This window comes from Galeopterus variegatus, unplaced genomic scaffold (genome assembly GCF_000696425.1).
Source record: "Galeopterus variegatus unplaced genomic scaffold, G_variegatus-3.0.2 Scaffold29, whole genome shotgun sequence".
Classification (NCBI taxonomy): domain Eukaryota; kingdom Metazoa; phylum Chordata; class Mammalia; order Dermoptera; family Cynocephalidae; genus Galeopterus; species Galeopterus variegatus.
In genome coordinates this window covers 238,064-250,042 of record NW_007726140.1, presented here as the reverse complement: position 1 = coordinate 250,042, position 11,979 = coordinate 238,064, and the positions used below count along the sequence as shown (strand labels likewise).

The 11,979-nt window shown below is 34.5% G+C and overlaps 1 protein-coding gene across 3 annotated transcripts in view; it reads right to left on the bottom strand.

The window, feature by feature from the left end:
* TRIM36 (tripartite motif containing 36) overlaps nt 1-11,979 on the bottom strand; it is a 40,391-nt gene that overhangs the window by 7,810 nt on the left and 20,602 nt on the right. For all 3 annotated transcript variants that reach the window (XM_008569852.1, XM_008569868.1, XM_008569861.1), the window contains 5 exons: nt 10,908-11,233; nt 8,654-8,800; nt 4,092-4,187; nt 1,090-1,343; nt 749-873 (listed from right to left, as the gene is read on the bottom strand). In XM_008569852.1, the coding sequence (XP_008568074.1) occupies nt 749-873; nt 1,090-1,343; nt 4,092-4,187; nt 8,654-8,800; nt 10,908-11,233 (948 nt within the window). The remainder of the gene's footprint in view (nt 1-748; nt 874-1,089; nt 1,344-4,091; nt 4,188-8,653; nt 8,801-10,907; nt 11,234-11,979) is intronic.

The following is an 11,979-nucleotide window of genomic DNA, read 5'->3' as shown; positions in this document are numbered from 1 at the left end:
CGGAAAAAAAAAAAAAAAAAAAAAAAAAAAAGAAGAAGAAGAGATTAGGACACAGACATGCACAGAGGGAAGACCATGTGAGGACACAGGGAGAAGACAGCCATCTACCAACCAATCTAACAACACCTTGATCTCAGACTTCCAGCCTCCAGAATTGTAAGAAAATGAATTTCTTTGTTTGAGCCAATGTCTGTGGAACTCAGCAGCCGTAGAAAACTAATACAGCAACATAAGCAGTTCAATGTACTAGAGTCAATATTAGCATGTAGATTCCATTTCTAGGTTTCTGCCCTAGAGAAACTCATCAACTACATGTGCAAAAAGAAACGCTGACAAAGATGTTCAGTACAGCACTGCTTTTATAGAGAAAATATAGAAACTAATGGTCTCTCAGTAGAGAAATGATCTCTTATGAAAACCATAAATAGTTAAAATAGAGCTTTAAACCAGAATTTCGTGTTATGAACAAATATTTATCTCAAACTTAATTTTTTTAAAAAGTAATTTATAAAAGAGATACATATAATGTGATGCCATATATAAAATGTTTAAAGACATACAAACCAACAGAATATAGTTTTTGTGCATAAACCATAGAACATAAATGAGATACAATTTCAGGATACTATGATGCTCCTGGGCAACTTATATGCTGCTTTAGAATGTCAAACTCAAGGGAATCTGGGGTTTTTTTACACAATGTGAATTCAGACTGACAGAATAAGGTTCTGCCTTCACTAAGACTTACCACTAGAGAAGAAGGACAGTTCTCCAAGAAGATCCGTTTGTTTAGACGTATTAACAACATAGTCTTCAAAAGAAGTCTGAGCTGCAGGTCTAAAGCTCTTCAAAGATTCTGTAGCCTTCTGTATTCTGCAGACAGACATTTTTTTTATAAGAATGATTATTTAAAAAGCAAACCGAACTAAACACCTGCAATGTGATTAACAGAAGAAAACCTACACTTCATTCAACATTCAAGTTAACAATGAAGCAAGACTACTTCACGTTAACGCAGCATTAATCACTCAGAGCTAACGTTGAAATGACATTGCTAAAGAGACTAAAGTTAAAAGTAAAAGAAGATACCTGAGGTGGAGTTGTTTTGCTGTCTGTACAAAGCAAGACTGATCCGTCTCCTTAAGCACTTCTTGAGCATATCCCACCAACCCATTGTTCTCTAGAAGTCCCTGATATTCTTCCATTTGAGTCTGAAATTTGTCTAATCTTAGTTTCTTAGAAGCATCAATTGCTTTCAAAACAGATGACTTCCGCTCTTCTAGAATTTCAAAGAGCTTTTCAAAATGTATAATTGCTTCTTCTTTAGCCCTCTCTCCATTACACTGTCATAAAACACAGCATTACACCGTCATAAAACAAAGCATTACACCTCATCTGTTAAATCCAAATGCCTTTTCACAAAATTCTACATAATTGTATTTCATCTATATGGTGACAAAATGATCAAAATTCAACAAAACAAACCCAGATATTGTAAGGCAAAAACTTTTTGTCACACTGATCAGAACAATAATTTGGCATCAAATACACTTAGCAAAGAACAATTGACAACTTTTTATTTAGACTTTTTTTGTAATTTTATAATATTATACTACCTTAAGCTTTTCATCTCCAAAGTCCAGCAATAGACAATTTATTCAATTAAATAATAAAATAATCTTTGATTTGCATATAAAGTAACTTGAAGCAGAAATGAACTGTTTAACCAAAGACAGGAAAACACATTTCTAAAGTTTTGAATTCATTTCAAATTAAGAAATTTTTTAACACTTCCCACACCATTCCAATTTTTTAAAAAGTTAAATCACAGTCACAAAACTCAAAACATTAACATTCTTTACTAAGACCTAAGACTGTAAGTCTCCTCTAAAAATTAACATAATTTAATTATAATTAAATCCTGACAGCTGTGTGACCTGCAAATTACTTAACTATGCCTATTAATCTATGCCTGAGATTTCTCTTCTGAAAACTGGGGTAAGAGAAACCATTTAGGGTTTTTGTAACGATTTAAAAAGATTATTTACATAAAATGCATACCACAGTGTTACCTAAAACATTACTATCACTATACACACAGCTATTCTACTTCGTCATAAAATGATCCTATCTGTAGTGTTCACTAAACATTTTGAATTCCTGTAAAATCAAAGCTCAACTTGATTTTGAAAACAAGAATAAGAAGGGCACTCATAAGCACCTATCATAATAGACTCACAGCCAGCAGCCAACAAAAAAAAGTCTTCAATAGCATTCTTAAAAGCTGGTAGAAGTGCACTGTGCATTTTCTAGTGGCTTCTGGCCGACACTTACAATGAAAGGAAAATTTTTCAAGATTCCCTTTTCTGTTTCCTAACTCCAACAGCCACATTTTAAAAAAAGGGGGGGGAACAGAGGGTAGTAATATTTTGATAGTATTTTAATGACATATAACAACATTACACTTAGAAATATCATTAAACATACACAAAAGATTTTTTCCATCTAAGCAAAATTATAGATAAAAAGATAGTGTCACATCATCACTGAGTAAAAGTTAAGAATGGAGACAAACTCTGTAGCTCAGAAGAAGATTCTTACCAATCAGCCTACAAATGCTGCTTAGGCCAAATATACAAAAAAGTTCAATAATTTCCCAAGATCCCAAATAATCAGTGTCTGCATGACCACTTGATGCCTGAGTTCCTCAATTTTCAACCTATCTGATGATAAACCCCAAAACAAGTACTGGGTTCTCCTTTCTTTCAGAAGTAAAAGGCAGCATGTCTCAAAGACCCGATAAGGACAAACCTAAAGTGACCAAAAATTCAATCCCTGAAGCAACCTACTATCTAAGTGATAATTTGTTTTGTGTTGGAGATTATACCAAACTGAGTTTGTCATTTAATCAGGAAAAAATATGAAAAAAAGAAAATCCTACCTTTAAATTACATGGAAAATGACTTACGGTAGTAAATGCAATCCGTGCTGGTAATATGGTACTAATTCACATAATTCCTCAATAATTTGACTACATTTTAGAAAAAAAAATTTTTTCAAGAAGTAACAGTCTCAAACTAGCTGGGATATTTCGGTATTTAATTACAACTCAAAGTGATCAGGAGTAGTGACTCTTTGTTTCAAGTGGAGAAAAGAAACAGATATACATCAATGTCAGTGAAGAATATCTGGAATTTTAAAATAACCCAGTCTTATCCCCTTTTACTATTTCAAAATGCTATTACTTTTTCTAATTTTTTATTGAAGTATATTAACAAACAGAAAAATGGCATATAACTATAAAGATTAATGGATCTTTATAAACATACCTATGTAACCAGCACCCAGCAGAGCATCCAGATTAGATAAAAGAATAATACACCAGTATCCCAGAAACCACACTTATACTCAGTCCAGGCACTAATCCTCCCCTCCTCAACAACAACCATTCTGAATTCTAATTTCACTTTTTTTGGCACTTTAATCTAGTTTCACCTTTTTTGCTACTTTTCATAAATGTCATCATACAGTATCCTTTGTACCTGACATCTTCCTTTCAACATTATTGCAAGACTGATCTACACTGTTACATGAAGTTGTAGATCATTCATTCTTATTGCTATTTCTATTCCACTACTGATGGGCACTTGGGTAGTTCCCACTTTGTAACTATCACAAACAATGCAGCCATGAACTTCCTAATACGTATCTTTTGGTGAACATATGGAGAGTACACTCAGAAATACCTGGAATTTTAAATACACCTGGCCTTCTACACATATAAAACAGGTAATTGTGAAAGCTATCACTTCCCCTACGTTACCACTTTTGAGACCTTATTAAGTGCCATATAAAGAGTTAGTCATTCTTTCCTCTGTGTTCCAATATCATTTAATTACTACTTCTATCACAGCACTAATTACACAGCATTATAATTTATTCTTTACATCTGTTTCCCTAGTACCAGAAAAGCAGGGGTGAGATCTAACACGAGATTGTGTTCCTGGCTCATATAATACCCTCAGGATCCTATGAACAGATAAATGTCTAAAGTAATAAACAAAAACTATGCAAACCAGTTTATCACTTACCTCCATTTCTTTCATTAACAAGTTTAGTTCAGAAATTTGACTCTTCACCTGGCTCTCCTTACCAATAAGGTAATCAATATCCTTTGAAAGCTTTTCCTGTTGAAGCATATTTGTAACAAAAATAGAAGTTTAACAAAGGCCTTGCTAAAATTTTTAATTACCCAGTACTCATCCTCCTCTACAGCCTATGATGAATAGACAGTAAAATCAACTATGGTGATTATCATCAGTAACGTGGGGTAAATGGTTACTGGCCTAAAACACACAGGCCCAAGGACAAATGAAAAATTCAAAGCAGGTTGGAAAAAACAACAAGGTACTCATGCTTAGATTAGTAAAAAATTCTGAATACACAAATAGTACTTTTTTGTTGTTTATCACTCCCAGAACTCTTCTTCCCAAGGCTTCCAAATAAATGGAAGGGCAGCAATTCAAATAGTATTGTTTTCCATCAGATTTTATAATTCACTCTTACACACACCTGTGCAAACACACACACACACACACACACACAAAGAGAAATAACACCAAAGAGCCTTCCAAAATAATCTTCATAGCCCCGCCCAGCTTAGAGAGCCATTAAATAATTACAAAATAATGAAATACAGATTTATAAAAATAGGCAATTTCCGAAACTTTTTGAGTAACTTGTTTATAAGGTAGTCATTTCAAAATTAGTATAGCTTCCCACAGAAGTAACATCATAGGTTTTGGAGAGCTCCCTGGTCTAGCTCAGAATACATACTCTGTAATATATCTGAAATATATTTAGAAAAACAAAAACAAAAGTCCTGAAGCACCATGGGGTAAAAAAAGTTATAATGGACAAATGTATTCAGAGTCTAAATAATAAGAAGAACATCCAGGAAACACCTGTCAAGCTGTAGGCCTGACAGGAGGATCTGAGCATTTCAGGTTCTCAGTCACTGCGGATGACCTGAGATGAAAAGGGTGGGCGAGAAAAGAAGAGAGGCAGAGACCCAGCTTACAGGAAATTCAGAAATAAGTCTCCTACATATATCTTCTTCTTCTTCTTTTCTTATACAATGTAAAAGGGTAAGAAAACATATGCAAACATAAAAGTAGCAGGTTTCTAGCAGGACCCAACTTTATTTCAGAGGAGCACCCAGCAATCAGAACTGTGAGTCTCCTTGATGACTCACTGGAGAGACAGAGCAAGGACTCATTAGGTAGAAGAACAAGATTTCTGAGCACCAAAGGCCAAATGGAGCCAAGAAAGAAAGTACAAGATGTTAAGGGAAGGACAAGACATAAAATCTTGTGTCTTAACCAGCATTTTACAGATGAGAAAACCAAAGCTCAAAAAGTACAAATATCGTAGTCTGTAGCTGAACTAGAAACCTACTCACTGCAGAGTACACTGACCACTACTTTACAGGCTGAGAGGTACTTCTTCAGTACCCAACTGCAAGTAAAATGACATTTCTTCCAATACTGTCCCTATTGGGCCCATGCTGAAAACAGAAGGGCTAGGTACAGATTCCTTTCTAACTACAGAAGCAAAGTAATGAATTTGGCCTTTCAAGTAAGACTGAGTGCTAAAACAGCTAAAATTAGAAGTACAAAACAGGGTAAGATAAACTGATGGACTCAAAGAGGTAATGACCAGGGAAGAATGGATGACAGAATTCAGAAACCTGATCTAATCATCTAGGCAACAAACCAACATCAGAGGGAGAAAAAAAAATCTATGTTTATTAGAGGGGGGAGGGGGAAGGAGAGAGATTGGAAAGGGGCATAAAGAATAAGTATAATTTGTAACAATGAATATGCTAATAAAAAATAAACTTAAAAAAAAAGAAACCTGATCTAAGAGCACCATAGTTCACTCTTGGTGAGTTTTAATGCTTACACAAAGTTTCTGATCAACTATAACCATTATCTGAGATGGCTCCAGTGTTCTTAGTGCCTTCAGACCTAGGCAGTCTGTATTAAAAGATCAAATCTGTTTTAACCAAGAAATCAGTAAGTCTATTTATTCATAGGCGTCCAAAAAATACAGGCACTGAAGATAAAGTAAAATATAAAAAGACAAGGCTCCCGTACCTTCAGGAAGTTCATCTAATGGGAGAAGCAGTTTTAAATTCTTTAGATAAATCAGGACCCCAGTTTTCTAGGAACTGATTAGAGGCTAATTTCTCAAGGACTCAAACTGTTCAAAAGCTTTCCTCTGGAACAGAGGTTTTAAAATGCTAGTATGTGTCAGAGTCTCCTGAGGTCTAAAAAAGAACACAAAGGCCCAGGTTCCTTGAAGTAGGACAGGACTGGCCTCTGCCGTTATAATGGCTGCCCAAAGGTGACTCTAATATCCAGCATAGTTTGAGAACTTCTGTTTCCCTCTTTTAACCAGGTCCTTGCTCAAAGGCACTGCTGTGGATTCAATGTCCTCTTCAAAACTCACTGAAGCTTGACCCACACTGTAACAGTGCTGAGAGGGTGGAAAATCGAATTATGATCAAAAGATGAGGCCTTTAAGAGATGATTAGATTGTGAGGACTGTGCCCTCATGAATGGGTTGATCCGTTCATGGAGTGATGGGTGTGGTTCTGATGACTGTAAAGAGAGTGAGAAGGTTAGCTTGCTTGCTCCTGCCATTCTCACTATGTGACACCTGGTGCTGCTGTAGAGTCACCACCCAGAAGGCCTTCACCAGATGGGGCCCCTGGGCCTTTGGACTTCCTAGCCTCCAAAACCATGAGAAATAAAACAAAAAAAGTGTTCAATGTCATTACAAATAATGGTATGTGGGGCACACTGTGGAGTACGGTAGAGTGACAATGACTGCATTTACTCTCCCACCTGAAACAACTGAAAAATCTAACAAAATATATGAAATGGTTCTCAAGACACCGGACACCAAGAAACAAAAAGGTAAGATATTTCCCTGAAAGATGGGAACCAAGACGACTCTGTGATTACCCCAGCTTACTGTCTGGAGAAGACTGCTACGGCCTGGTGCAGAGGGGAATGTAAACGAAGCCCAGGGTCTCCCATGAGTTCAGGAGATGAAGTCAGGAGTCCCTGGAGGCCAGAGTGTGCAAGACATAAAACCTAAGAAGAGCCGGCTATAAAGAGAAACAACTCCAGAGATGTACAAAGGGTCTCCCCCTTGCATATTCAGCAGAGCACTGCTCAGCTTGTGTGTGCGGAAATTGCCAGATGCTAGGGAAAGAATCACCCAAAAGGATCAGCAGGAACAATTCTAAGGCTCACACAAGGCTGGGAATAGTGCCTGCTTCCCACTAGCCAGGCTGGGGAGGAAAAGAAAAAACAACTCAATATATTCATAGGGCATCAGGAAGAGTAATCAAAGGACTTTACCTCAATTGTCAGGTAAATTTAGCCTAGAGCTAAGTGCTGCTCTGTACTGCCTACCGAAGCTTAATAGCAAGACCAAACTGTTTCCAAGTATGTAACTTAATTACATACCCAAAGAAAATTCAAGAATGCTTGTAGGAATACAAAAATATCTAGCTGCTAAAAAGGTAAAATTAACAATACCTGGCAGCCAATCAAAAGTTACCAGGCATGTGAAGTAGCAGGGAAACATGAACTATAATGAGAAGAAAAACCAGAGAAAACTGACTTGGCAGTAACACAGATGAGAGAATAAGTAGACACGACAATAAAACAATTATACCTGTATTCCACATGTTCAAAGAAGATAGAGGGAAGACTGAGCATGACATAAGTATAAAATGCAAAATATAAAACTATATGTAGCGCTGACCAGTTAAGTCAGCTGTTGAGAGCATGGTGCTGATAACACCAAGGTCCAAGGTTTTATCCCTGTACCAGCCAGCTGTCAAAAATACAAAATACACACAAAAAAAACTGTGTGTGTGTGTATATATATATGCAGCTGGACATGGGCCAAAAAATTTCATATCTATATATTGTTAAAGATAGAAAGGAAACAATCGAAATGGGTGGTAGGTTTATGGATGGGTTTGTTCCTTTTTAAAATATATAAAACATTGTTTAAAGGAAAAAAAAAAGAAACAGCATTATATACCACTGCCTACTTTGCTGCTGATTATCAATCAAATTTAAAAGTTTTAAAAGGGTCATATATGTTAACAGACTGGAATAATTCAGCTTAGCTTGTAAGGGTTCCACCAGAATAAACAAAAAAGTTTATACTAATTCTATAGGCTAGAAACAACAATCAAGAGTCTTAAAATAGCTACGGTCCTTCAAAGTGTCACTCCTATGCACACATTTAATATCACAGGTATTGGGCTCTTTTGGGGATCATGATGAAGTGTCCTTCATCATTCTCTCTTTCCTCAGAGTTCAGAACTAGCATGGTGTAGGCTTTAACATATACGGGGCATTTTCATATCAGTACCACAAAGAACTACTAGTTAGAAATACCAACAACCTAATATTAGTAGATCATTAAGTAACACATTACTCCGTTAACTCATTTCAGTAAAACAGACCACATAAGAAACTGTGATTTTATAAATAGAAACTTAAAGGCATAGAGTAAAGTTATAAAGAATCAAAACTCAGTTCCAAAAATAAACAAGTCCTACCTTTAAGGTTTTATAGGCACTGCTCATACTGGTCACACGGTGATTGGAATGATTACCACCTAACTTACAGAGATGACAAACTGGCCTCCTACATAATTCACAGTACATGTTTATTCTCTCCGTTTCATGTTCTGGGCACATTAAAATCTATTAAGTAAGGAATGAAAGTGTGATTAGGGATCTAGGTTTCAAGTAATCTTATAAAGTTCCAAAATACAAAGATTTGCTTTATAAAAGCCATTTAAATGAATAAAATTGTAAAAAGAAATAAAAAAGCTTGATACAGATCACGAAAATTCTCTAAATTAGAATTACTATTTTTCAATTTGAGGGTTCAAATGGTTAATATGTAGATGTTATTTCTCCCACTGGGTGATAAGAAAATAAAAGTTTCATTCCAATCAGATTCAAGTGAAATGTTTAACACAGCTAGAAAGGCCCTCTGACAACACTGACGATTCATGATCATGATCAATATTTTTATGAGGTACGATAACAATTTATGAGAACCTATGGCCTCACTATCCTTACAAGAAATCTGTTACTAAGAGAGTCTTGGAACACTATCATATAAGCTCCCAGACGTGTTTGCTTTTACAAATTAATTGCACACTGACCAAATTTAAAACTGTGTTTTTCTGATTTGATTGTCTTTTTATTTACTATATAAACTATTGTATAGGTATGAATGAAATTTTACGTGAAATAACAGTCTTCATTTGAAAGAAAGGAGTGATCCCTTTAAGCTAGCATGTTAATGAAATCTGAAAGTTATTCATGATTCCAACAGATTAGATTTTAAACAATTAACTGGTCTGATAACTTACAGACAAAAACAAACAAAAAAAGAAAAACAAAACAAAAAGTTGTAAAAGTTTTTTTAAAACAAAAAAAGTCCTAAAACCAAATATGTAGGTTCAGGAGAAAAACTGGAAAATCCTACCTAAATCAAGATTTCAAGTTTTTCAGCATGTCCAAGTTCCTACATTCTCAAAACAATTACATTTAAAATATAAGTTTGGCTTTCTGCAAGGAACAGTCAAAAGAACTCCAGTTTACAGGGAAATATTCTATAAGATAAGGAACACCCTTTTAGAATTTTATTATATGGAATGACACTAAATACTGAAGGAGAAAAAAAATTTTTCTCAATACAACTTCATATTTTTTTGGTTCTCTTATCAACCTTTTATTATATTTGTAAATATAAAGTATAAAACTGCAAATTCATATTCAAAATTTCATGAAATTTTTAATTCACAAAAACCCAAACCTATTATAATTCTTTTAATAATCATAGGTTATTTCATGATAGAAAGATATATTGATCAATTTGATTAGTCTTTTAAAAGAAACATTAAAATACCAGGATGAAGCCATAAATTTTTAAAGATCTATTACCTGCCTCATTTAAAATGAGATGAGGTACATCATTCAAAACATGGAAGTACAGACTGTTTTTGTTTTAATCTATCAGTCCTACACTATTTAATATAATGTAAAAAATACTCAGCTTTTAGTTTCAAAACAACTTTTGGGATTTTTCCTCCCATTTTTCTATTACAAATTGAAGGTTTTATGCTTAAAAATGCAAATAGATTTTTCATACTCACACAAGTTACTAAATTTTAAGAAAAAAGAGCTTTAAAAGAATCAATTATAGTTTTTTTTTACCTACATAAATCAGAAAAAAAATTAGGATGTCTCAAAATCATTGATGTGGCAGGGCAAACAATATATAAAGTTCTTTTGAGCATTATTAAAGAAATTACCCAGAATATTTAAGGAAAGCAAATTCTACTTGAGATATTATATAACCATTATATCACAAGCTTCAAAATATTAGGCTGTAATTACTATTATTTATTCATAATACAATTTTACCTAACTAAAAATATTAGAAAAATATGTTTCCCAACCATAAACAATTATGGGTTTATCACACTAAAGCATAAAAGCCTTTTGACTTTAACCATTTCAATCTTAGAGTACATCTGAGATAACTTAACCTTTCCTCTATTACTCAGAGTGATCATTATGAGCTTTCACTTATTGTATCACACTGGATCGAAACAGAATAAACCACAATATTGCCTTTTAAGCTGTTGGAAATGTTTAGCCATACTAAATAACTCCAACTAGGCCTTAAGTTCTTAAACCTGCTTTTAAAGTTATTTCCTTTCTGTCAAGTTCAAGACTTATAATTATTTCTTTCATAGCACTATAATATTCTAACAATGAAAACTTCACTTACCTTGGGTCTAAAATTAGTGGTTGGGCCCACATATTCATGCTGAGCTTTTACAGTACCCCAAGGATGATAAATTTTGAAGCATTCATTGCAGTAGCTTGCACTACAGTCCATGCAACTTTTTGTGGATTCCTGAGGTGGTGGTTTACAAAGGTCACACATAATGGCTGTGGCTGCCCTAGCTGCTTGCCGGTATCTTTCGACAATAGTTTCCAAAGTGAAATTTCGAAACAGACCGTTGATTCCTCGTTCTCCAAGATCCACATCATGCTCACAGCCAGGGCAAGGAAAAACAGTTGTTCTAGGGGTCAATGAAGTGCGCTTCCAGCCTGTGTAATTAGTAATTATTAGAGTGAAGAAAAGAGGAGTAATGTTTTGGAAAGATACAACGGTTCAAAAAGTTTGTGGAAAAATAGAATTAAAAGATGATACAAATCTTTCCATGAATTTTTTTCAAATACCCTTGTATATCTACAAATATATTCCAAAAACATAAAACCCAAAGTGGCTCTCTTTGAATCAATTTGTATTCTGAAAACGCTTTATTAAAGATTGTTTTCTCTTTGTATATAAAAGACAAGCCTGAGTTATTAAATAGTTACCAAATCAAAGAGAAAAGGAAAATATTCTAGAGTAAATCTAACATGAAAACCATATTAAGTCAAACATAGACATAAGGATAAAAAACATAATACAATACTACACAGGGTCAGAATTCTTTGAAATTATATTATCAACATTTACAGTTATTTTTATATGCCATATCCAAAGGTGAACACAGTCTTCACCAACTGACAGGATATGACTTAACCTAAAAGAGCAGGTGTCTTTAACTCAGGGAAGACACATGGATAGGCCCCAGGCAGGTCCATGTGTGCAAAATTTTCCATCTACTTACACATGCATATTTTCTGGTTAAACAACCTATTGCTTTTATCAGATTCTCACAGGAACATATGACCACAAAATTTTTTAGAACCACTATGATAGACAGTTTCTCACTGTAGTATTGTTTTATCTGAAAGAATTCAGTAGTCAAGATCATTAGTTAATTGAGGGCAATCTATACACTAGA